The sequence below is a fragment of the Ranitomeya variabilis genome, chromosome 4, assembly GCF_051348905.1.
Source record: "Ranitomeya variabilis isolate aRanVar5 chromosome 4, aRanVar5.hap1, whole genome shotgun sequence".
NCBI lineage: Eukaryota > Metazoa > Chordata > Amphibia > Anura > Dendrobatidae > Ranitomeya > Ranitomeya variabilis.
Genome location: NC_135235.1, coordinates 26091573 through 26118620, shown reverse-complemented (window position 1 = coordinate 26118620; position 27048 = coordinate 26091573). Strand labels below are relative to the sequence as shown.

General features: G+C 47.5%; 1 protein-coding gene across 1 annotated transcript in view; it reads right to left on the bottom strand.

Annotated features, from left to right (window-relative positions):
• Positions 1-15303: 15303 nt before the first annotated feature.
• MLF2 (myeloid leukemia factor 2) overlaps positions 15304-27048 on the bottom strand; it is a 39237-nt gene continuing 27492 nt past the window's right edge. Inside the window, exons 8-9 of the mRNA XM_077258196.1 lie at positions 19651-19814; positions 15304-16144 (exon numbers count right to left, since the gene is read on the bottom strand). Of these exons, the coding sequence (XP_077114311.1) occupies positions 19654-19814 (161 nt within the window). The 3' untranslated portion in view covers positions 15304-16144; positions 19651-19653. The remainder of the gene's footprint in view (positions 16145-19650; positions 19815-27048) is intronic.

Genomic DNA, 27048 nt, shown 5'->3' with positions numbered 1-27048 from the left:
TAGGCTAATGGGAGTAGTAGTCCCATCAGCCACCAACTGCTCTCAACAGTTGACTACAACTCTCAACATTGCTCCTGCTAGCGCTGATCGCAGCGCAGAATGATGAGAGCAGTCTTCAGCACCTGGCGCACAGTAACAGTGCGAACAGTACATGACACACGGATGTCATCAGCGTGCACGTGTGCGGGACGTTTTGCGGCCCGTGCTTCTGTTAAAAAATGGACCGGACATGTCAGCATGTTTTGCCCACAGACACACAGTATGTGGAAACACACTGTCATGTGCACAGACCCATTGATTTGAGTGTAAGGATCACCACACGTACCGGAGACATGGACATGTGAAAGAGGCCTTATGTGGAGCCGTGCGGCAGAAGGGACCATCGTCATCGCTCATAAATGCCTGAAAATAATAGGGGATGGGATGAAACTGACCAAATATGTCCTACAAGAGAGTGAGAGTCAATGGGAATAATCCCATGCAAGGGGCAAATACCGTTCCCCTTTACAGATCATCTAGCCTATATGGAGAAAATGATGTGCCTCCTCCACCTCCGGGGGCTTCTCTGACCTCCCATCCTACATCCATAGACATTAATATGCAGCCGCCCCTCTGCAGATATAATGGCCCCCGCTCTTCTGGGAAGGATTTCTGCAAGATTTTTGGGAATTTGTTTGAATTTTTGCCCTTACATTTAGAAGAGCATTTGTGGGTCTGACCCTGATGTTGTGGGGTCCGGGCTCTGTGCGGCCCTCACGTTCTCATGTCTGTATGAGCACAGTCATGGGGCACAAATAAGGGCCTTCCCCAAACTTCCTACAAAGTCAAGACCATTATTTCTGGAGGGGGCACTAGCTAGGGTTTTGGTTCAAGTGGCCCCTAACCAGGTAACCTTGATTACAACTGGGTGCTGCACCCTAATAGTGGAGGAGAACCTCAGCAGATGACCGCGCTGTTACTGAAGATAATCTCTATATAACGACCAATATGGATATTACCGCCCTATGGTCCGTGGTAGATACCAGCCCTACAGAACATATAAGAGATCACAGCACAGTTACAGATAATGACTTACCGCTGACGTAATTGTGCCCTGTGTGCCCCTTTGATAGTCACAGTAACCTGAGTTCCCCAATAAAAATAAGTGCCCACTTTACATTTAATAATGTCCTGAGTCTGCCCCCTGTACAGCTCCCCTATACACAGCATGATGCTCTTATACACAGTATAATGCCCCCTCACTGTGTGTGTGTGTGTATATATATATATATATATATATATATATATATATATATATATATATATATACATACATACATACATACATACATACATATACACATACCCCTTAGTAGCCCCCAAACTGTTTGATGGCTCCAACACTGTATGATGGCACGATCACTGTAATCCCCTCACTGTATGATGGTTCCTAGAAACTCAATATAGTATAATGCAAACTCATAGGCAGACTCCATATACACTGCTCAAAAAAATAAAGGGAGCACTAAAATCCCACATCCTAGATATCACTGAATGAAATATATGTAAATCACAACTAATAACCCACGGTGGTCTGGAGTTGGAATGATGCTCAAAATCAAAGTGGAAAATGAAGTTACAGGCTGATCCAACTTCACTGGAAATGTCTCAAGACAAGAAAATGATGCTCAGTAGTGTGTGTGGCCTCCACGTACCTGTATGACCTCTCTACAATCCCTGGGCATGCTCCTGATGAGGCGGCTGCTCTCCTGAGGGATCTCCTCCCAGACCTGGACTAAAGCATCTGCCAACGGTGCGAGACATGATGTCCCAGATGTGTTCAATCAGATTCAGGTCTGGGGAACGGGCGGCCAGTCCATAGCTTCAGTGCCTTCATCTTGCAGGAACTACGGACACACTCCAGCCACATGAGGTCTGGCATTGTCCTGCATTAGGAGGAACCCAGAGCTAACCGCACCAGCATATGGTCTCACAAGGGGTCTGAGGATCTCATCTCGGTACCTAATGGCAGTCAGGCTACCTCTGGCGAGCACATGGAGGGCTGTGCGGCCCTCCAAAGAAATGCCACCCCACACCATTACTGACCCACTGCCAAATTGGTCATGCTGAAGGATGTTGCAGGCAGATCATCCTCCATGGCAACCGCCGACTCTGTCACATGTGCTCAGTGTGAACCTGCTTTCATCTGTGAAGAGCACAGGGCACCAGTGGCAAATTTGCCAATCTTGGTGTTCTGTGGCAAATGCCAAGCGTCCTGCACGGTGTTTGGCTGTGAGCACAACCCCCATCTGAAGACGACGGGCACTTAGACCATCCTCATGGAGTCGGTTTCTAACGGTTTGTGCAGGCACATGCACATTTGTGGCCTGCTGGAGGTCATTTTGCAGGGCTCTGGCAGTGCTCCTCCTGTTCCTCCTTGCACAAAGGCGGAGGTAGTGGTCCTGCTGCTGGGTTGTTGCCCTCTTACGGCCCCCTCCACGTCTCCTGGTGTACTGGCCTGTCTCCTGGTAGCGCATCCAGCCTCTGGACACTACGCTGACAGACACAGCAAACCTTCTTGCCACAGCTCACATTGATGTGCCATCCTGGATGAGCTGCACTACCTGAGCCACTTGTGTGGGTTGTAGAGTCCATCTCATACTACCACAAGTGTGAAAGCACAACCAATATTCAAAAGTGACCAAAACATCAGCCAGAAAGCATTGTACTGAGATGTGGTCTGTGGTCCCCACCTGCAGAACCACTCCTTTATTGAGGGTGTCTTGATAATTGCCAATAATTTCCATCTGTCTATTCCATTTGCACAACAGCATGTGAAATTGATTGTCAAACAGTGCTGTTTCCTAAGTGGACAGTTTGATTTCACAGAAGTTTGATTTACTTGGAGTTATATTCTGTTGTTTAAGTGTTCCCTTTATTTTTTTGAGCAGTGTAGTATAATGCACTCCCCATAGGCAGACTCTATAGTATAATGCAGCCCCCATAGGCAGACTCAGGGACGTCCGACACTGACAGGGGGATGATGGGAGAGGGAGCGCAATGCTCCTGTCATCAATATGGTCAGCTATATCGGTATCTACCCCATACGGGCGGGTGTTAAGCCCACAGCTGGCACAGCGGGCCCTCTGCTAGCATCGGCCCTCCCGCCTGCTCAAGGGCCCTATAGCAGCCGGGTGGCAGTGCAGGGAGATTGAGTCTCCCTGCTCTGCTGCAGAATGTAACTGTATTGGTGTGTTGCGCTTGGCGATAAAGTTACAGTAGTCTAGCTCCGGGTGGGCCCCCTCAGAGCGCGGGGTCCGGAGAGACCGCCCCCTTTGCCGCCACCCCCCCTTCCCCGGTAGCTATGCTACTGAGGAATCCCAAGAATTCGTAATGGCGGTCTGGGCCAGATGGAAAAGAAGGGAATAGTGAACGACCCCCATCGGAAAGAACGTCATTGTATATTAGCGCACTGGTATCTACCACTATATGAGCACTGTATGGCGGATGTATTTTCTTTTTTTTTGTTTAGCAGCAGTTTGGTTCAGTCTCTCTGTCGTGGTATATACAGTTGTGGCCAAAAGTATTGACACCCCTGCAATTCTGTCAGATAATACTCCGTTTCTTCCTGAAAATGATTGCGATCACAAATTCTTTGGTATTATTATCTTCATTTAATTTGTCTTAAATGAAAAAAACACAAAAGAGAATGAAGCAAAAAGCAAAACATTGATCATTTCACACAAAACTCCAAAAAGTGGGCCAGACAAAAGTATTGGCACCCTCAGCCTAATACTTGGTTGCACAACCTTTAGCCAAAATAACTGCGACCAACCGCTTCCGGTAACCATCAATGAGTTTCTTACAATGCTCTGCTGGAATTTTAGACCATTCTTCTTTGGCAAACTGCTCCAGGTCCCTGATATTTGAAGGGTGCCTTCTCCAAACTGCCATTTTTAGATCTCTCCACAGGTGTTCTATGGGATTCAGGTCTGGACTCATTGCTGGCCACCTTAGAAGTCTCCAGTGCTTTCTCTCAAACCATTTTCTAGTGCTTTTTGAAGTGTGTTTTGGGTCATTGTCCTGCTGGAAGACCCATGACCTCTGAGGGAGACCCAGCTTTCTCACACTGGGCCCTACATTATGCTGCAAAATTTGTTGGTAGTCTTCAGACTTCATAATGCCATGCACACGGTCAAGCAGTCCAGTGCCAGAGGCAGCAAAGCCACCCCAAAACATCAGGGAACCTCCGCCATGTTTGACTGTAGGGACCGTGTTCTTTTCTTTGAATGCCTCTTTTTTTCTCCTGTAAACTCTGTTGATGCCTTTGCCCAAAAAGCTCTACTTGTGTCTCATCTGACCAGAGAACATTCTTCCAAAACGTTTAAGGCTTTTTCAGGTAAGTTTTGGCAAACTCCAGCCTGGCTTTTTTATGTCTTGGGGTAAGAAGTGGGGTCTTCCTGGGTCTCCTACCATACAGTCCCTTTTCATTCAGACGCCGACGGATAGTATGGGCTGACACTGTTGTACCCTCGGACTGCAGGGCAGCTTGAACTTGTTTGGATGTTAGTCGAGGTTCTTTATCCAACATCCGCACAATCTTGCGTTGAAATCTCTTGTCAATTTTTCTTTTCCGTCCACATCTAGGGAGGTTAGCCACAGTGCCATGGGCTTTACACTTCTTGATGACACTGCGCACGGTAGACACAGGAACATTCAGGTCTTTGGAGATGGACTTGTAGCCTTGAGATTGCTCATGCTTCCTCACAATTTGGTTTCTCCAGTCCTCAGACAGTTCTTTGGTCTTCTTTCTTGTCTCCATGCTCAATGTGGTACAGACAAGGACACAGGACAGAGGTTGAGTCAACTTTAATCCATGTCAACTGGCTGCAAGTGTGATTTAGTTATTGCCAACACCTGTTAGGTGCCACAGGGAGGTTACAGGTGCTGTTAATTACACTAATTAGAGAAGCATCACAGGATTTTTCGAACAGTGCCAATACTTTTGTCCACCCCCTTTTTTATGTTTGGTATGGAATTATATCCAATTTGGCTTTAGGACAATTCTTTTTGTGTTTTTTCATTTAAGACAAATTAAATGAAGATAATAATACCAGAGAATTTGTGATTGCAATCATTTTCAGGAAGAAACTGAGTATTATCTGACAGAATTGCAGGGGTGTCAATAATTTTGGCCACAACGGTAGAGGTAGAGGTAGAGGTCCATACTACAGCGGTATGAGTGATAATATTCCTGTTTGTACATGTGTTTTGTTCTGAAGACATTATTTGTCCACTATGTAGTGGTCAGGGTGTGGCGGTTTTTATTTCGGCCCTGTATAGCAGTATTACTGTTCGGAACTGTATGTAGGGATTATCTAGTCCTGTGCTAGGAGCAGCATAGCCGTGTTACTATATGAAGGCGCTGCCGCCCATCCCTCTCTAAACACCAGCTATTTACTCTTTGAAGGGGTTTACAGGATTTAAACTGAAACTGAAACTGCAATCCAAGACACAAGCTGTGGACGTGTGGCGTAGATTTTTTTTTCCTAATTCCTGAACCTCCCCTACAACTTTTTTATTCCTAGACACCAGATCCATTACCTCCGGTACTCCTCCTCGCCACTGGACAATAGGTGATCCAGCACCCGACCAATCAAAGGTGGGATGTACATAGTGCAGTGACTAGGACAGCACAGCGCCATACACCGTGTAGTGGTCATCCTGGGTACTGCAGTTCAGATCACATTGACTTCAATAGGAGCTAGGCTGCAGTACCGAGAGCGGCCACTACACGGTGTACAGACCTGTGGTGTTGTCTCTTATTGGGTATATAAAGGGTGACAGCTGATCAATGGGGCCCCGCTGATCTGATATTGATGACACCTGGACAACCCCTTTAAGAACCATGTGAGTCTTGTTTTGTCTTCATAACTCCCATAGACTTCAGTGGAGAGGGCTGGGTACATACACGGCCACCTCCACCATATGGTGCTGCTATATAGCACCGCCGTCTTATGGAGAAGGAGTCCGGACCTGACCAAGGACCCTCGTGTTACCGCGACCTCCCCACCCCGTACAACATGTTGCTAGGCAACTGCAAATTTTATTCAAGAAACCTGAACATTTGCAGATACTATTCATTAAGACGAGGAGGGAAAACCTTCCTCTCCGCTGAGCTGCCTTATAAACGATGCGGCCTTAAAGGGGTCATGCAGCGCCTCCACTTCTGAGGCAAGAGGTGCAGTCTAATCTAGTTATTAGGACCCGTATGTGACACCGGCCGGGCCTGTATGATACCCGACGTGTCCGTCCCCGCAATGTTGAAGTGATCGGCGCTGGAGCCTGGATAACTCCCTTTAAGGTGGCCATACACAAATTAGTGACCAGCAACGAATTAGTTTTTACCAACAAGGCTTGGGCAGATGGATTTCAATATGCCTGATCCCTTTGTTCTCAGGACAGACAAGCCGACACCAGAATGATTAATTTAAAGTTCACGGACAAATTTGCATAAATAAGGGGAATTTATTTAGCGACAGGTTCCCTGGAATTGTCTGCTAAAAGTAAAACGCTGCCATTAACCTTTCAAAGTCACCTGGTTGTGCCACAGAGTCACAATGGGGATTACATAGGGCCAGTCTTATCACCCCATAGATGCCATGATCGCTGTTCACCATGGCACCAAAGGGGGATGAACTGCAGTGATCAAATCCAGCTATGCTCCCTGCAGGTGTCCGACTCGCTGGGGGTGGAGCGGGCTCAGAGTGTGAGCCTGCTGCTTTTATATCCACCCTATGACAGTGAGGGGATATGCTGTTTGCCACCGCCTGTCACGGCTCGGTTGTTGGGTGTTTCTGGGACCAGGGGCTCCTTCCCTGTCCCTAATGCTAGGAGGCGCCGTAGCTCGCCCTGTTCCCCAGATTACTTCTGATGGTGAAGATGCCGGGGCCACGTACCTTGCTTTAGCTCCTGAATCCGCCCTCAGTCTGTACCATTCACCCACCCAGGGATGAGGGGAGTAGTAGTATAGCGTAATACACCAACCAGACTAACAAGGTAATACTAACAAAAAATACAAATATACTCACATAAAAAAATAGAGGAATGCATCAGGGAGTGGAGGATGAGGTTAAAGCAATGTAGGAGAAGGAAAGGAATTATCACACACTCAAAACCTAGCAACAGTCACAGATAAATCCACCAAATGCCTTGTCCAATAATAATCAACAAAAATCTTCAAGCAATGCAGCATAAGCTAGCTCTGACAATGAGTGCTAGCCAGGACCCAGATTATACAGGATGGGAGTGGCCAACAATGAACAGCTGAGAGCCTTAATGCAGGTAAGATTCCAGGAGCTCTCAACTGAGCAGATTAACCTCTGCACTGCTAAAAGAAACTTACACCATCTAATATGAAGGTGAAGTGCTTCTAATCAGTGCAGGAGTAGGAGAAATCAGACGATGTGGTCTTCTGGCTCCTCTCTGTTGTGGTAAACACGTGACACCGCCCCATAGCCATCTACATGGCCTGCCACCATTGCGCTGCACGGCTGTCTTTTAGGTTCCTGGTTTACAAAAGTAATAAAATTTGGGATTTAAAAAGTTGGTAAGTACAAGGTAAGAGGAAGGCCCAGGACACCCAGGGTGGGCTCTCCGAACATCAGGGCTCCTATGTCTATTGTTACCGCCATGGACAGGAATCTCTACACTCACAGCATCTCCAAACCCTGCACCCCCTCGAAGAGCTTCATCTCGTTCCCAAGCGTTGTTGAACCAGAGAACAGGCACAGCCGGCACAGACCGTCCTCCGAGCGCCCACACAGCGGTCTAGGTTTTACTTTGGTGGAAACAACCCCCACCACTTCAATGTTTTCCTGACTTTCTCCACGTTTATAAACCATCGTTGCATATCCGCATCTTTATACTGTAGATGTTCTGTAATTTATGGGGTATCACAGCTGCCCCCCCACCGAGTGAATCCGGCGCTTCTCTCCTGGCTCAGCCCCAGCTTCATGAGCAAGGAATATATATGTGCGCCCCAATCCCCCCCACCGGCAATGACCGCATCTGCCGGCGCGGATGTGCGAACACACAGGAATCAATATTGCAGCGCGGAGGGCACATTAGACCCATGACACAGTTGGTTAGTTTGGAAAAGAAGAAGCGGCGAGAGAGAACAGATTGTCACAGCAGAAGACGGGGAGAAGCGGGGAGAGCTCCAGCGCGGTAAACGAGCCATTATTTCACTGATCAAAAGCCGACAAGAGAGAAGCGGAGGCTTCCAGCCTGTCACGTTCATTAGCCGCCTGCCCTCCAGCCGCCGCGACACCAACAACCACTCTATTATTTTTAGATTACAAATTATCTGGGCCTCTAAAATTGCGCGGCTCATATTAAATCTAAAGAAAAAACGCCGCGACCACCGAAAATAAAAACCGCCTGATGCTGCTGCAGTAATAATATCTGTTCTGGGAAAACTGCGAGACAAGAATATCAACATTACTGCTCCCCCGGGTGGAGAGGACTGACGGCAATATGGAGTAGTATGGCTTCCATCGATCGCACCTTATCAGCCACAACATTAAAACCACTATGGGGCAGAGGTCCCTCCCTCTTTGATCCCTGGACTCCATGAAAGACAGGGCGCAGTTTGGACTAATATTACCATAATTGGCACTGGCATTTCATGGAGGCTTTAGTCCTGTCCCGATTCTGCCTGGAAAATCCCATTTGTGGTTGGACCCATGTACCTGTTTTCAGTTTGGGAAGCTGCAAATTTGCCAGAACTGTTTCCTATTAAAGCCCCTTAGCGTTTCCACCCTTTAACCCCTTAATGACAGCCAATACGTCTTTTAACTGACCTGAGATATATGATAATAGCATCCCCATACAGGTGACAATCCAGCAGCTGTCGGCTGTACACTATAGCTGACAACTTGCTGTATCAGCCATGATCAGTGTTTGCCCCGTCCAAATCTGTTTAACCCCTTAGATGCTGCTGTCAGTAGTGACTACATCATTATAAATGGTTAACAGAGTGTGGGGGCTCCCTCTTTATCCCAATTGGTGCCCTCAGATCATGATTTTGTGGTCCTGATGTTTGCCATGTCAGTTCATGACCAAATAGTGGCCTTACAGTCTGACTGCTGTAGTAATCTGTTCAGAAGTTAGCGGCATTTAGGAGGTAAAAATGGACATTTTCATTTCTGTCATGCCACTCTGCATTAATTCCTGTAAAGCACCTGAATGGTTAACAAACTAACTGACTGCAATTTTCAATATGTCAGGGGGTACTGTTTTTAAAATGGTATCACTTTTGGGGGTTTTCTAATATATGAGACCCCTAAAGTCACTTCAAACATGGATAAGTCCTTAAAAAAAGAAATTGTGTAAATTTCCTTGAAAATATGAAAAATTGCTGCTACATTTTTAAACCTCATAAAATGCTAACAAAACAAAATAACATTTTACAAATGGTGCTGATATAAAGCCGAAATGTGGGAAATGTTATTTATTAATGGTTTGCTGTGGCATGACCATCTGGATTAAAGAGATAATCATTCAAATTTAGAAAAGTGGAAATTTTTTAACATTTTACTAAAATTTTTGATACTTTTTATAAATAAACACAAAACATATTGACCTAGATTTACCATTATCATAAAGTATAATGTGTCATGAAAAAAGAGTCTCAAAATCACTGGGATTTGTTGAAGCGTTTCAGAGTTATTACCACATAAAGTGACACTGGTCAGATTTTAAAAATTTGACTCCGTCACTAAGGGGTTAAAATACTTTTTTCCATGGCCTCTATACAGTATGATGCCCCAAAAAGGCCTCCCAAGAGGGCATAATGTCCCTCGTACATTTTAATTGCCCCACAGTGCCCCTCATAAAGAATGATGCCCCCACAGTGCCCTTCATACATTATGATGACCCCACAGTGCCCCTCATACAGTATGATGCTCACACATTGCTCCTTGTACATTATAATGCCCCACATACATTATGAGGCCCCTATAGTACCCTCATTATGATGTCCCCACAGTGCCCCTCATACAGTATGATGCCCCCACATTGCTCCTTGTACATTATAATGCCCCACATACATTATGATGTCCCCACAGTGCCCCTCATACAGTAGGATGCCCCCACAGTGCCCCTCATACAGTAGGATGCCCCCACAGTGCCCCTCATACAGTATGATGCTCCCACATTGCTCCTTGTACATTATAATGCCCCACATACATTATGAGGCCCCTATAGTACCCTCATTATGATGTCCCCACAGTGCCCCTCATACAGAATGATGCCCCCACCGTGTCCCTCACATTATGATGCTCCCACCGTGCCCCTCATACATTATGATGCCCCCACATTGCTCCTTGTACATTATAATGCCCCACATACATTATGAGGCCCCTATAGTACCCTCATTATGATGTCCCCACAGTGCCCCTTGTGCACTGATGCCCCCATAGTGCTCCCCGTACATTATAATGCCCCCTTACACACACAGTATAATACCCCACATACATTATGAGGCCCCCGTAGTGCCCTCATATTATTAGACATCCATAGTGGCCTTAATAAATTATGCTGCCCCCACAGTATCCCTCATGCATTATGATGCCCCCTTCAGTGCCCCTCATACATTATAATGCCCCCATAGTGTTCTTCGTACATTATAACGCCCACATACATTATGAAGCCTCCATAATGCCCTCATATGACATCCATACTGCCCCTCATAAATTATGCTGCCCCCACAGTATCCCTCATACACATTATGATGCTTTCATAGTTCCCCTTATACATTATGATACCCTCATGGTATCCCTAATATGTTATGAAACATCCATAGTTCCCCTCATACATTATTATGGTCCCAAAGCTCCCCACATGTGTTATGAAGCCTCCATCGTACCCTATATACAATGAGACCCTCATAGTGTCCCCCATAGACAGTCATAGTACCCCACATACATTATAATGCTCCCACAACTCCCCACCTGCCTTATGGAACCCTCGTATATGATGATGCCCACACACACTTTATGAAGCCTCCATAGCAGCCCTAAGACATTTTGGTGCCCCACTTAAAATACAAGACCCCCAACATCCAGAATGGACATAAAAACCCCCAACAACTATGTGGCTCCGTTCTCCCCAATGAGTGGGGCGACCTGTGCTACCCTTTGCTGCGTCAATCTCAACACATGCGCCCCCCAGTGATGTCCCCGCTCCTCGTGTGCCGACCCTCGGACTGGCTGCTGGCCCTCTTCTCCACCATTGTGGCACTCACCACCAACCCCCAGATTCTGACAATGTTTGTTGTGTTTGGGACGTGCCGGGATAAAACTTAGAAAACTAAAGAATATTTATTAACTTAGCAAAAGCGACTCAAGGATTTATTACATTTCATGGGGATTAATTAATAAATGGGGGGTGGGGGAGGGGTGTTCTTAAAGCGGTAGTACAAGTCTACACGTCAGGATGTGAAGCGCACGGGGCGCGTTCCTGCTCCTTGTACAGGACTTTTATGATTTACTTAGATGAAGTGATCGTTTCGTATGAAGGAAGGGGTTAACGCCCGCTGATCAGTGTAAATCCGTGCAGCATCGGAGGTGGCTTGCTTCAAAGCATGGCAACGGGGCTCGCTCTCTCTCGGGAGCGGCGGCCGGCGTTCTGTTAGGTGGAGATAAGACGCGACGTTCTGCCGGTGGCTCTCCAGCTGCTGCAGCAGGTGAAGCGCGAATATCTACGTCTCCTCTAACTATGCAGAGCTGATCACATCGTGACAGTAACAATGGAGGAACCACAGGTCGTCTCCGTCTGCTCAGATGAAAGCGCAGAACCTGGGAACGCGGTAATTACATCGTATAATGAGGTTCTGCCGGCTTAATAGACCTTGCGTCTCAATTTCTCACCGGCGCCAAGATCTCCGCTAGCTGTCGGTGAATCGCAATCTTAATATTTCCATGCTGCTCACAGCTGAGGGTTTGCTACAACTGCTTTCAGTCTACTCAATTCTATCTAAACCCTCAGCTTGTACGCATTTCCTGCACTGATACACTGTAACAAACACGCGATGCACCGTGTCAGCCGTATTGTGGCCTAACTAGTCCGGATGCAGCCCCCCAATAAGAGTCAATGGCTTCTAAATAGCGGGGAAGGGACCACCCTATACTGGTACAGTGTAGATTGCAAGCTCTTAAGGCCATCAATAAAAGAAAAAATAAAACGCGAAGACTGGGGACAAGTCTAAAGACGACTCCGAGGGAAAATAATGAAAAGGTCAATCCTGTTCACAATCATAACACTTCCCGCCGCTCGCTCTGGTTATTATTCTTCGGGGACGGTGAGCGGCTCCTCGCCTCTGACAATTAGATGGATGGAACAGTTTCTGCTGTTCTATTGCATTTTTAATAAGAATTTCTCACGTTTTTTTTTTCTCCATCAAATCAGGGAGATAAAACGTGCAAATCTTGCCAGCATGGAAATTTATAGAAGGGGTCCGACTACTGGGGAAAGTCCTAAACCACCAGGACTAGGATGAGATTTACAACCCCAAGGTGCAAGAATCACATAAAGGAGGTTTACATCGTCTTTTTTTTTTTTTTCTTTTTAACCCTTTTTTGTTGTTGCAATGATTTTGAGACTTTTTATATGAAAAAAAAAAATCATATTATAACCCCCGCTACAAGTGTAATATCCAAAGCAGATTCCAGACAGGTTATAGTCACAAGTAATTTTTGCACTAATGTAAGATATTTTGTCCAAAATGCATAGAGATTCATGTTTGAGGCCGAAAGGCTGAGCCAAGCAGAGCTCCAGCCGCACAGCACCTCCGAAATATAAAAGCAGAGGTCATACGTGACACTTCTGGTGAATACGTGATGATTTGTGGATGAAGAAGAGAATAAAAAAAAAAACAGAACTATGATCCATACGTTGGGGATAGTACTACGGTAGGGTCAGGGAGTGATTATATATGCAACCATTCACATCCTTTCTTATAAAAAGGATCCTGTATATGTAACATCAAACAGCACATAGCCTTTCAGAAAAGTGAGAGATGTGACAAAGAAAAGTTCCTGTATGGGGGGAGTGATAGTAAGAGGTCGTGATTGGTAGGGAAGGTGATATCATGGAGAAAGGTTCCTGTATCCTCCAATGAAGGCTGTGATTGGTAGGGAAGGTGATATCATGGAGAAAGGTTCCTGTATCCTCCAATGAAGGCTGTGATTGGTAGGGAAGGTGATACCATGGAGAAAGGTTCCTGTATCCTCCAATGAAGGCTGTGATTGGTAGGGAAGGTGATATCATGGAGAAAGGTTCCTGTATCCTCCAATGAAGGCTGTGATTGGTAGGGAAGGTGATACCATGGAGAAAGGTTCCTGTATCCTCCAATGAAGGCTGTGATTGGTAGGGAAGGTGATATCATGGAGAAAGGTTCCTGTATCCTCCAATGAAGGCTGTGATTGGTAGGGAAGGTGATATCATGGAGAAAGGTTCCTGTATCCTCCAATGAAGGCTGTGATTGGTAGGGAAGGTGATATCATGGAGAAAGGTTCCTGTATCCTCCAATGAAGGCTGTGATTGGTAGGGAAGGTGATATCATGGAGAAAGGTTCCTGTATCCTCCAATGAAGGCTGTGATTGGTAAGAGGTGATATCATGGAGAAAGGTTCCTGTATCCTCCAATGAAGGCTGTGATTGGTAGGGAAGGTGATACCATGGAGAAAGGTTCCTGTATCCTCCAATGAAGGCTGTGATTGGTAGGGAAGGTGATATCATGGAGAAAGGTTCCTGTATCCTCCAATGAAGGCTGTGATTGGTAGGGAAGGTGATATCATGGAGAAAGGTTCCTGTATCCTCCAATGAAGGCTGTGATTGGTAAGAGGTGATATCATGGAGAAAGGTTCCTGTATCCTCCAATGAAGGCTGTGATTGGTAGGGAAGGTGATACCATGGAGAAAGGTTCCTGTATCCTCCAATGAAGGCTGTGATTGGTAGGGAAGGTGATATCATGGAGAAAGGTTCCTGTATCCTCCAATGAAGGCTGTGATTGGTAGGGAAGGTGATACCATGGAGAAAGGTTCCTGTATCCTCCAATGAAGGCTGTGATTGGTAGGGAAGGTGATACCATGGAGAAAGGTTCCTGTATCCTCCAATGAAGGCTGTGATTGGTAGGGAAGGTGATATCATGGAGAAAGGTTCCTGTATCCTCCAATGAAGGCTGTGATTGGTAGGGAAGGTGATACCATGGAGAAAGGTTCCTGTATCCTCCAATGAAGGCTGTGATTGGTAGGGAAGGTGATATCATGGAGAAAGGTTCCTGTATCCTCCAATGAAGGCTGTGATTGGTAGGGAAGGTGATATCATGGAGAAAGGTTCCTGTATCCTCCAATGAAGGCTGTGATTGGTAGGGAAGGTGATACCATGGAGAAAGGTTCCTGTATCCTCCAATGAAGGCTGTGATTGGTAGGGAAGGTGATATCATGGAGAAAGGTTCCTGTATCCTCCAATGAAGGCTGTGATTGGTAGGGAAGGTGATATCATGGAGAAAGGTTCCTGTATCCTCCAATGAAGGCTGTGATTGGTAGGGAAGGTGATATCATGGAGAAAGGTTCCTGTATCCTCCAATGAAGGCTGTGATTGGTAGGGAAGGTGATATCATGGAGAAAGGTTCCTGTATCCTCCAATGAAAGGGGTGATTGGTAAGAGGCGATATCATGGAGAAAAGTTCCTGGGTCCTCCTTAGTTCCTGTATCATCCTTAGTCACTGGTGCTATACCAGACCAGGGGGCTGATGACAGTAATAGGCTATGCCACTGGAGACAGTCATTGGTAAGAAAGTTGATAATTTGATAATATGGAGAAAAGCTCTCGTCTCCCTTTCTACTCGCTACTGGCTGGTGACAATAATCAGCTGTGATTGGTAAGAAAATGGAGAAAAGCTCCTGTTATGGGACATCAGCTCTATCTTGATGCTAATTGTGCGGTGATTGTTTGCCACGGGCAGTGATATCTTTCCAACAGCGTAAAAAAATTGCAGTCACCTTGTTCCTCCACTTTCCATGGGTTCTATACATCTTCCTGCTTTACCCTGACTGGTCCCAGCAGGGGCAGGACCTCCTCACTCTAGTAACAGTAGGGGGCACCAGACAGACACGGAGGGTCCGGCAGCCATACTCTCTTTTTTCTGTCCCCCCCACCTGTTACTTCCCCACCCAATGTTGCCTCCTTTAGGGTCGAGCTCCGGCAGCCCCCCGCGAGGCGCGATTCCTTGTCACGGAGGTGAAGAACCAGATGAAGGAACAGAACACGTTCTCCTTTTATTAATACAGTTGTACAATTATTATTAAACATTGTGAAACGAAAAAAAAAAGAAAAAAAAAAAAAATAGTTATACTACAACCCCCATCAGGCAGAGCGAATTGGCCTTCATTGCACCCACCCAGGATCAGTAACTCCGCAGAGCGTCGCCGTGCTCCGCTGTAGAGGAATGTAAATCCACCGACAAACCCACAAGAATAATAATACAAGATGGCCGCCCCTTCATGTTGTAAAAGCCGGAGAGTACCTTGCCCCCCAACCCCACCCCCACCCAGATGTAAAAATGTCCGTCCTGCTCTCCCATCTCTTCTACCACCATCACAGAACTCGCAAAGTGTCTACATCAGTGACGTGCAAGCCGTTCCCTCTGGCGGCGGCGAGACTACAACTCCCAGCATACACGGGAGCAGTAGTCCCACCGTCGTTAAAGATCCGGCAGCTTGCAGGACGATGGTCTATACTGAAAAGTCTACATCTACAGAAATTAAATATGAAGTCCACCCCCACCCCCACCGGCTCGTCACAGGCCCCGAAACCCTCTACTTCACCCCCACGTAACGAGACTCCATCTACCCCCGCGTAGCCCCCCGACAGCAGTCATCGCCGTCTCCAGATTGTAGCTCCCATTACTAGGGAACCATATTATGGACTTTCCAGAGGGGAGAAAAAAAAAAGTGCAGACGTGAGGGGGAAATTAAAAATTGGGAAGCGAGTGGGGGAGGGGGACTGGACAGAGGTATCAGGAGATGATGCAGCGGTGAGCGGAGGGAGTGGTCCCTTTGGGAATATTCGGAATCTTGTCTTATCCGTGCAGACGTTCCCTGCAACGAGAGAGGAGAAGCGGATGAGGGGGACGCACTGAACCGGTGAGGGGGACGCACTGATCGGCCCAGGAACCCGGGAGCAAGTGTTTTATTTCCCTGCAGCGCCACCACAGGTAAAAAAAAGGCATTACAGGTGTTCATCAATAGCAACAAGTATGGACATGGTGCAAATCATCACTCTCAGCAACCTGCCATGCACAAGCTAAACTACAACTCCAAGCAATCCTTGACAGCCACCATGCTGGGAGTTATAGTGTCACAAAAGCTGGTGTGCGACAGGTGGCCGATCACTGATGTGACCTCGATATAGGAGGGTGATAACACGGAGAAAAGCTCCTGTGCGATTCTTACCCATTGGTCCTGGAGTCACAGACTATCAGGCAGCTGCTAGAGCACGCTGGGAGTTGTAGTTTCCGCAGGCTGCCGATCACCGATGTGACCTCATTGAGGTACGGCCACCAGTGTGAACAAGCAGCCGTCACCATGGATACAGTGACCAGGCCGTGCATGTGTCTACACACTTCTGCATCTTACGGCTGTGTTCACACTGTTGCATTTTTTTTTTTCCTTTTCAGGTGTCCGCAGCAAAATACACAATAATCTTTGGTTCTTGCAGTTTTTTTAATGCATTGCATTGGAAGTATTTTTTATGCATATTTTAGTACACAAAAAAATTGATTCTGCACTGAAATTACACTGTGTTCCAAATTATTATGCACATAGAGTTTAGGAGTGATAAGGTTAGAATTTTTTTGTTTGTCATTTAAACTCATTGATGGTGATGTGTGTCAGGGCTCTTTATATCACTGAAAGCAATTGCAGATACCTGTGCACATTAGTGATCATCGCACAATCAAGAAGTATGTAGCTGATTCCCAGCACACACGTGTGCGTGCTGATAAGGAAAAATTGAGGACTCTTTCCAACAGGCAATTGCGTAAGGTTAAAAGAGCAGCTGCAAAAATGCCTTGTCATAGCAGCAGACAAGTTTTTGAAGCTGCTGGTGCCTCCAACGTCCCCAGAACAACAAGATGCAGGGTCCATCAGAGGTTTGCAGCTGTGCGTAAGCCATCCTGTCCACCACCTCTATCCACTGCACACAAGCAGAAGCGGCTCCAGTGGGCCAAACGATACATGAAGACTGACGTCCAAACTGTTTTGTTCACCGATGAGTGCCGTGCAACGCTCGATGGTCCAGATGGATGGAGTGGAGGATGGCTGGTTGATGGACACCCCATGAAAACATGGCTAAGGCGCCAACAAGGAGGAGGTGAAGTAATGTTTTGGGCTGGAATCATGGGGAGAGAGATTGTCGGCCCCTTTATGATCCCTGAAGGGGTAAAGATGAACTCCATAATCTATGAGGAGTTTCTAAAACAACACTTCCTGCCATGGTTCAAGAGGAAGAACCGTGCTTTCCGCAGCAAGATCATTTTCATGCAGGATAATGCACCGTCTCATGCTGCAAAAAACACATCTGCATCTCTGGCTGCTATGGGCACAAAAGAGGACAAACTTATGGTGTGGACACCATCTTCCCTGACCTCAACCCCATTGAGAACCTCTGGAGCATCATCAAAAGGAGTGTCTATGATGGCGGGAGGCAGCTCACATCTAAGCAACAGCTCTGGGAGGGGATTCTGTCCACATGCAAAACAATTGGAGCAGAAACCATCCAAAAAGTGACAAATTCAATGGACGAGAGAGTTCAGAAGCTTCTTTCCAACAAGGGGTCCTATGTGCAAATGTAACATCACCTAGAATAAAGTTTCACTTGAAAACTGTTTGATTTCATTTTGTAATAAGCTGATAATGCTTATAACTTCACAATTCACCATTTTTTTGTTCAAAATAAAAAAAAAAGGTTGAAAACTCTGCTGTGCATAATAATTTGGAACATGCATTTTGAGTGTTTAGTTTTTTTTAAAAAGATACTGTTTTCATAGGCAGTTTGTTCCAAACCATTGCAATTATACTAGAATAGTAGATGACTGGAAAATAACAATGACTGCAATTCAGATAGGTAATTTAGAGAAAATAGGAGGAAATATTATTTGCATAATAATTTGGAACACAGTGTAGTTTATTTTACATGCATTTTATTTCAGGCTGCCAATAAAAACCTATAGGGGAAAACAGCACAAAAAAAAAATGCCCGATTTGGCAGCGTCTTTAGACACAGTGGGCCAGAGGTTTCATGAAATCACATCCACTTTGCTTGGAAAACAAAAATGCAGTGTTAATGCTATGTGAGAACATGGCTTTACCAGTCCTGGCAGGTTTAAGACCAAGGGGGCCGAAAAGGATCCGACCTCATAAGAAAAGCTGTGCCGCCCGTGAGCAGAATGCAGGGTGCAGCTCTCGGTGTGACTGGAGTGAGATAGGATGTGCAGCGTGCAGTTATACGTGGAGGACGGGCTGGTACCCTGCACCCCGGGGACGTCTGACGGTATAAGGCAGCTCCTCTCGGCCTGCACCGCGCCACTCTGGACTTTAAAAATTCAGTGATTTGCTTACAGTGAAGTCTCCTGGGCGCTGCCAGGACCGGTGAGCTAAAAGAATGGCATGCATAAAACATGGAGGGCACAACAGACCTAGAAATTAGCTGACAAATCAATGCTATGGGGTGAGTAAGCCCCCATCACCTGCATATGGTGGAGGGGGGCAGCAGTCATTTTAGGGGCTGCTCTCCTCCACCCATGGGTGCAGCAAATAATGTAAATGATAAAGCCTTAAGTCATAATTTTGCAATTTCCATCAGAAGCCCCCGGCAGACCTGCGACGGCTCAGCAGGAAGATTTCCTGATTACACCAAACCTAGAAGAAAAAAAATCCCAAAACACTGAGCGCCACCTGCTGGTGAGTACGAGGCACTGCAATATAAAGCCACCACGTCTTATCTGATGGGGGATTGCAGCCACGTCCATTGCTGGCACATGGCAGGGGGCACATCAGTAATATTCAGCTTCCGGCACATTTTTTCTCACATTGTGCCGCTGTGGACCAGTCCAATCCATGTGAATGGGGTTTTATCTGAATCTGGATTGACATTGCATCAGAGAAAAGCCAAATGGGCTGCTGGGCTTAAACAGGGGCAATAACCCCTTACTCTGCGAATCTGTGGGGGGGGGGGGGGTCTCGATTAATAGGTTAAAAGGAGTTGTAAAAAAAATAAATAAATAATAATAATAAAATGGCTACTTCAAAAAGCAGCGCCACCCCGCCCACAGGTCATATCTGGAATTGCAGCCCAGCTTTGTTAAAGGGAATGAGGCTCAGCCGCAATACCACATACAACCTCTAAACAGTTGTGGAGGGTTTTTTTTTTTGGAAGGAGGCAGCCATGTTTTGCTAATGAACACTGCCCCTTTTAGTGCTCCGATCCATAACTGCAGCCGGTTCTTCTTACAGCAGAGGGTCATCAGCAGGTTCTGTGCAATCAGTTGTATTCTCGCAAAGCGCCATTACGGCAGGCGGCGAGTGTGACGGTGACGTGCGCTCACCTATCACCAGTCGTATCGGCGAGACGGCCTAATTGTGCTGTCTTCAGGTCCCTGGATGGCGAGCTGCTCCTCTGGGCCACCTCTCCTTCTGTATGCCAGCCCCCTCTGGTTCCTATAGCGGGACGTCCCTCTCTGCCATTCATCATCGAACTCAGCGGCATCAACTGTAACGGAGGAGAGAGATGAAAGGTTATAGCGGGAATCTGGTGACAGATGGCGGCATAAATGGGCAACGCAGCCTGACACTGCAGCCTCTTCCCTACTGGACTGTTTCCATGATCATCAGCCGCTCTGCTGAGGATTGTCTGCAGCGGGAATTATCCCCGCACAGGCATTACACAGAGGGACTGTGAGCCAGGATGCAGGTGTAATGCACAGGAGAGGCGGCAGACGGTGCACAGCGCAGCACCGCACATGTCACAAGCAATAAGCAAACGCCACCTAGCTAGCACCGATCGTGGGCGCGTAACCCCTCTATGACGCCGCTGTCAATAGTGACATTCCCTCTCTGCTCCGCTCAGCACACCGCTAGAGCGTTGTGCCAATGATCTCTATGGTGACCCCGGGTCAAAAAATGGCTGAGGGGTCACCCAGGTACGGTGGCATGTAAGCTCCAGCTCAGAGCAGCACCTGCCGCCTCCTCCATGTGTGCGACGCACTGAGCTACTGCCCTGCAATGCAAAACAACTACAGAGTATTAGATCAGAGATCAGAGCAGGGAAACTTGATGAAGGTAAAAAAAAGTTTTCTTCACTGGCCAATGGTATGGTATAAAATTCTGTGACACACCCATGGTATCAATATGATTACTGCACCCCTAGATGAATTCATTGAGAGGTGTAGTTTGTAAAATGGGGTCACTTGTGGGGGTTTCTGCTGTTTTGGCATGTCAGGAGCATCTGCAATCTGTTCCAGGCAAAATTGTGCGCCAAAATTCAATTGGTGCTCCCTCCTGTCTGAGCCCTGTTATGCGCCCAAACAGTAGTTTTCCCCCACAAATGGAGTATCGGTGCACTAAGGAGAAATTTCACAACAAACTGTATGGTGCATTTTCTCCTGTTACCGTTGTGAAAATGAATTGAAGGGGTTAAAAGGAGATTGTATTGATGGTCTATCAAGATGGGTTATCAATATGAGGACAGTGCTTGAAGTCTTTGCTGACTGTGGAGGGCGCTGTGCTCCAGAGAGAACGGTGACCACCTGGCACAGCTGTGTAGGTTTGGAAGAACTCCGTGCTATTCATGTGAATGGTGGACCGCAGCCCATTTAACCACCAGATCGGAGTAGGGGGAGACTAGAGTAAGACCCCCAATCAATCTGATACCGACAGACTATCATATGGAGAGGCCAGGAAAACACCAGAAGAAGTAAATGGACACAGCAGGCAAGTCTGTAATATGCCCCGGTTGTTGTAGAACTACAACTCTCAGCAAAAAAGTGTAATGCAGCTGCAGAATAGAGGGCACAGATACAGCGTTCGCTCTGCTTTGATACATTTTCCAACCGTCCACCCACAGAAACTGCATCCACAGCCGGTATATAGGAGGCGCGCTTATGTATATATAGGAGGGCGTGCATGTATATAGGAAGGAGGATCAACAACTGCATAAACCCCAGCAGGGTGTGAAGAAAACAATGAAAAAAAATGCCATTAAGTTGGATAAATCACCAGGTTTAACAGTACAGACTGCATTATTAAATAGATTTCTCGGACCTGACGAGGCTGGTGTACTTACTGTGACAATCCAGATTAGAATGGACTGTTAAACAAGACTATAGAACCAATCTCAATCTTCATCCATCTAACCTGATTTGAGAGCTCCTCATCAAATACCTGACAACTATCCCGAATTATGAGTCGCAATCCGGCAAATCTGAGTTGTCACAAACAGAAAGGGCGCAGTTAATGTAAAACTCGGCCAACAAGTGAGTGTCCTAGGGGGGCCTCGCAGGACGGGGTTGGTTTTCGGGACCTAAGTAATTTTTATTCATTTGAGGCGTCAGTCAGGCCGGGGTGGGCGGAGACTGTAGAGGCGTCAGTCAGGCCGGGGTGGGCGGAGACTGTAGAGGCGTCAGTCAGGCGTGGGCGGAGACTGTAGAGGCATCAGTCAGGCCGGGGTGGGCAGAGACTGTAGAGGCATCAGTCAGGCTGGGGCGGAGACTGAACAGGCATCAGTCAGGACGGGCAGAGACTGAACAGGCATCAGTCAGGCCGGGGCGGGCGGAGACTGAAGAGGCGTCAGTCAGGCCGGGGCGGGCGGAGACTGAAGAGGCGTCAGTCAGGCCGGGGCGGGCGGAGACTGAAGAGGCGTTAGTCAGGCCGGGGCGGAGACTGTACAGGCATCAGTCAGGCCGGGGCGGAGACTGAACAGGCATCAGTCAGGACGGGCGGAGACTGTAGAGGCGTCAGTCAGGCTGGGGTGGGCGGAGACTGAAGAGGCGTCAGTCAGGCTGGGGTGGGCGGAGACTGAAGAGGCGTCAGTCAGGCCGGGGCGGGCGGAGACTGAAGAGGCGTCAGTCAGGCCGGGGCGGGCGGAGACTGTAGAGGCGTCAGTCAGGCCGGGGCGGAGACTGAACAGGCATCAGTCAGGAAGGGCAGAGACTGAACAGGCGTCAGTCAGGCCGGGGCGGGCGGAGACTGAAGAGGCGTCAGTCAGGCCGGGGTGGGCGGAGACTGAAGAGGCGTCAGTCAGGCCGGGGCGGGCGGAGACTGTAGAGGCGTCAGTCAGGCCGGGGCGGAGACTGAACAGGCATCAGTCAGGAAGGGCAGAGACTGAACAGGCGTCAGTCAGGCCGGGGCGGGCGGAGACTGAAGAGGCGTCAGTCAGGCCGGGGCGGGCGGAGACTGTAGAGGCGTCAGTCAGGCCGGGGCGGAGACTGAACAGGCGTCAGTCAGGCCGGGGCGGGCGGAGACTGAAGAGGCGTCATGTCATGAATCCCCAATGGCTAGGGATAGCACAGGACAAGCAAAGTACAAATAAATAACGGACGAGCTCTAGGGTGATGGAACCTGGGCTGACCGCTGCCCTACGCCTGACCAACGCAACTAGAGATAGCCAGGGAGCGTGCCTACGTTGGTTCTAGACGCCACGCACCAGCCTAAGAGCTAACTAGTACTGCAGAGAAAGTAAAGACCTCACTTGCCTCCAGAGGAATGAACCCCAAAAGGTATAGTTGCCCCTCACATGTATTGACGGTGAAATGAGAGGAAGGCTACTCAACCCAAGAGAGCAGGCCCCAACCACAGATCTCCACGCTGACGATCTGGCCAATTACTTCAAAGAAAAAATTGACCACATTCGACAGGAAATCATCTCCCAATCTCTTCATACCAGGCACTGTCCTCCCTCCCCCACTGCATCTAGTTCACTCTCTGACTTTGAACCAGTTACAGAAGAAGAAGTAAGCAGGCTCCTTGCATCTTCTCGCCCGACCACTTGCACCAGCGACCCCATTCCGTCGCATCTCCTCCAGTCCCTTTCCCCGGCTGTCACCTCTCACCTAACAAAAATATTCAACCTTTCCCTCACTTCCGGTATTTTTCCCTCCTCATTTAAGCATGCCATCATACATCCACTACTTAAAAAGCCCTCCCTCGATCAAAATTGTGCCGCTAATTATAGACCTGTCTCTAATCTTCCCTTCATCTCTAAACTCCTGGAACGCCTGGTCCACTCCCGTCTTACCCGCTATCTCTCAGATAATTCTCTTCTCGACCCTCTTCAATCTGGTTTCCGCTCTTTACACTCTACTGAAACTGCCCTCACTAAAGTCTCTAATGACCTACTAACAGCTAAATCTAATGGTCACTATTCCATGCTAATTCTCTTGGATCTCTCCGCAGCATTCGACACTGTGGATCATCAGCTCCTCCTCACTATGCTCCGCTCCATCGGCCTCAAGGACACCGTTCTCTCTTGGTTCTCCTCCTATCTCTCTGGCCGATCCTTCACTGTTTGTTTTGCTGGTTCCTCCTCCTCTCACCTTCCCCTTACTGTTGGGGTTCCTCAAGGATCAGTCCTAGGCCCCCTCCTCTTTGTATACTGCCCCTATTGGACAAACAATCAGTAGATTTGGTTTCCAGTACCATCTCTATGCTGACGACACCCAATTATATACCTCTTCTCCTGTTATCACGCCGACCTTTTTAGAAAACACCAGTGATTGTCTTACCGCTGTCTCTAACATCATGTCCTCCCTCTATCTGAAACTGAACCTGTCAAAAACTGAACTCCTCGTGTTCTCTCCCTCTACAAACCTACCTTTGCCCGACATTGCCATCTCTGTGTGCGGTTCCACCATTACTCCAAAGCAACATGCCCGCTGCCTTGGAGTCATCCTTGATTCCGAGCTTTCATTCACCCCCCACATCCGATCACTGGCTCGCTCTTCTTATCTGCATCTCAAAAACATTTCCAGAATTCGCCCTTTTCTTACTTTCGACTCTGCAAAAACTCTTACTGTCTCACTTATTCATTCTCGTCTGGACTATTGTAACTCTCTACTAATTGGCCTACCTTTTACCAGACTCTCCCCGCTCCAATCTGTCCTGAATGCTGCTGCCAGGATCATATTCCTCGCCAACCGTTACACCGATGCCTCTACCTTGTGCCAGTCATTACACTGGCTACCCATCCAATCCAGAATCCAGTACAAAACTACTACCCTCATCCACAAAGCACTCCATGGCTCAGCACCACCCTACATCTCCTCTCTGGTCTCAGTCTACCAACCTACCCGTGCCCTCCGCTCTGCTAATGACCTCAGGTTAGCATCCTCAATAATCAGAACCTCCCACTCCCGTCTCCAAGACTTTACACGTGCGGCGCCGATTCTTTGGAATGCACTACCTAGGTTAATACAATTAATCCCCAATCCCCACAGTTTTAAGCGTGCACTAAAAACTCATTTGTTCAGATTGGCCTACCGCCTCAACGCATTAACCTAATTATCCCTGTGTGGCCTATTAATAAAAAACAACAACATAATCACGTTCCTCCATCATGTTCTCATACACTTTATGCAGTTAATAGCCTCTGTGTCTGTACTGTTACATACTTAGGCAGTTAACTGGTTCATGCAGCTTTACATGAACACCCGAGCCTTAGGGCCCCTTCACACTGTGCAATCAAAGTCTGAACGAGCGTTCGATTTGTGACGTTTATCCGTCCTCGTTCCGAGGTTGCAAAGTGTGACATGGCGTTACGATTTGCGACGCAGCCCAGCATCGTACGATGTGAAAGAAAGAGCAGAACTTTCTTTCGTCGTAAATGTCCCGCTGTGGCGGTCGAAATCGTAGTATGTGACGGCGGTCATACGAGCTCGTAATGCGACTACGTGGGTTGGGCTTCCGCATACCTGTCTCCTGATTGGGCGTGACGTTTTAGCACGCCCATGCTGGTAATACGTCACGCTCGGAGTCGTAGGACTATGGCGGTGTGAAGGGTAGCGTACGATTGCGACGCGTGACGTTCACATCGCAACTACGTCAGAAAAAGCGTTAACATCGTAGAGTGTGACCGCTGGCTACGAGCTCGTACTGCGATGTCGAATATGACGCAAATGCGTCGTAATCGTAGCAGAATCGACCAGTGTGAAGGTACCCTTACACTATGGCTGGTCCAAATAACTAAAGCAATTGTTACCATCCACCTCTTGTGTCTCCCCTTTTCCTCATAGATTGTAAGCTTGCGAGCAGCAGGGCCCTCATTCCTCCTGGTATCTGTTTTGAACTGTGATTTCTGTTATGCTGTAATGTCTGTTGTCTGTATAAGTCCCCTCTATAAGTTGTAAAGCGCTGCGGAATATGTTGGCGCTATATAAATAAAATTATTATTATTATTATTATTAAGGCACACACACAGAGATGATATATATAGATTTAGCAAATTGAGGCCCGCTGTAAACTAGAAAGCAGAACGATACAAAAGGGGACTGAGCGGTCAGCAAAAAACCCTAATCAAAAAACCATCCTGAGATTACAAGAACCCATGTGCCAACTCATGACACATGGGGAGAACCTCAGTCCACTAGAGCTACCAGCTAGCATAGAGACATAATAAGCAAGCTGGACAAAAAAACAAACAACTGAAAATCAGCACTTAGCTTATCCTGAAAGATCTGGGAGCAGGTAGGCAGGAACCAAACAGAGCACATCTGAATACATTGATAGCCGGCAAGGGAATGACAGAAAGGCCAGGTAAAATAGGAAACACCCAGCCTCTGATGGACAGGTGGAAACCAAAGGCCACAACCCACCAAAGTCACCCAGTACCAGCAGTAACCACCAGAGGGAGCCCACAAACAGAATCCACAACAGTACCCCCCCCTTGAGGAGGGGTCACCGAACCCTCACGAGAACCCCCAGGGCGATCAGGGTGAGCTCTATGGAAGGCGCGGACCAAATCAGTCGCATGAACATCGGAGGCGACCACCCAGGAATTATCCTCCTGACCATAACCCTTCCACTTAACCAAATACTGGAGTTTGCGTCTGGAAACACGAGAATCCAAGATCTTCTCAACAACATACTCCAATTCTCCCTCCACCAGCACCGGAGCAGGAGGCTCAACCGAAGGAACAACGGGCACCTCATACCTCCGCAACAACGACCGATGGAACACATTATGAATAGCAAACGATGCTGGGAGATCCAAACGAAAAGATACAGGGTTAAGAATCTCCGAGATCCTATAAGGACCGATGAACCGAGGCTTGAACTTAGGAGAAGAGACCTTCATAGGGACAAAACAAGAAGACAACCACACCAAATCCCCAACAAGAAGTCGGGGACCCACGCGGCGACGGCGATTAGCAAACTGCTGAGTCTTCTCCTGAGATAACTTCAAATTGTCCACCACCTGATTCCAAATCTGATGTAGCCTGTCCACCACCATGTCCACTCCAGGACAATCCAAAGACTACACCTGACCAGAGGAAAAACGAGGATGAAACCCCGAATTACAAAAAAAAGGAGAGACCAACGTGGCAGAACTAGCCCGATTATTAAGAGCAAATTCGGCCAGTGGCAAAAAAGCAACCCAGTCATCTTGGTCAGCAGAAACAAAACACCTCAAATAAGTTTCCAAGGTCTGATTAGTTCGCTCCGTCTGGCCATTCGTCTGAGGATGGAATGCAGACGAGAAAGACAAATCAATGCCCATCTTGGCACAAAACGTCCGCCAAAATCTAGACACAAACTGGGCTCCCCTGTCAGAAACGATATTCTCCGGAATCCCATGCAAACGAACCACGTTCTGAAAAAATAAAGGGACCAACTCATCACCCTGTTTTATCCGCACCAGATTATACGCACCGCGAAGATCTATCTTAGTGAACCACCTAGCCCCCTTAATGCGAGCAAACAAGTCAGTCAATAATGGCAATGGATACTGATAT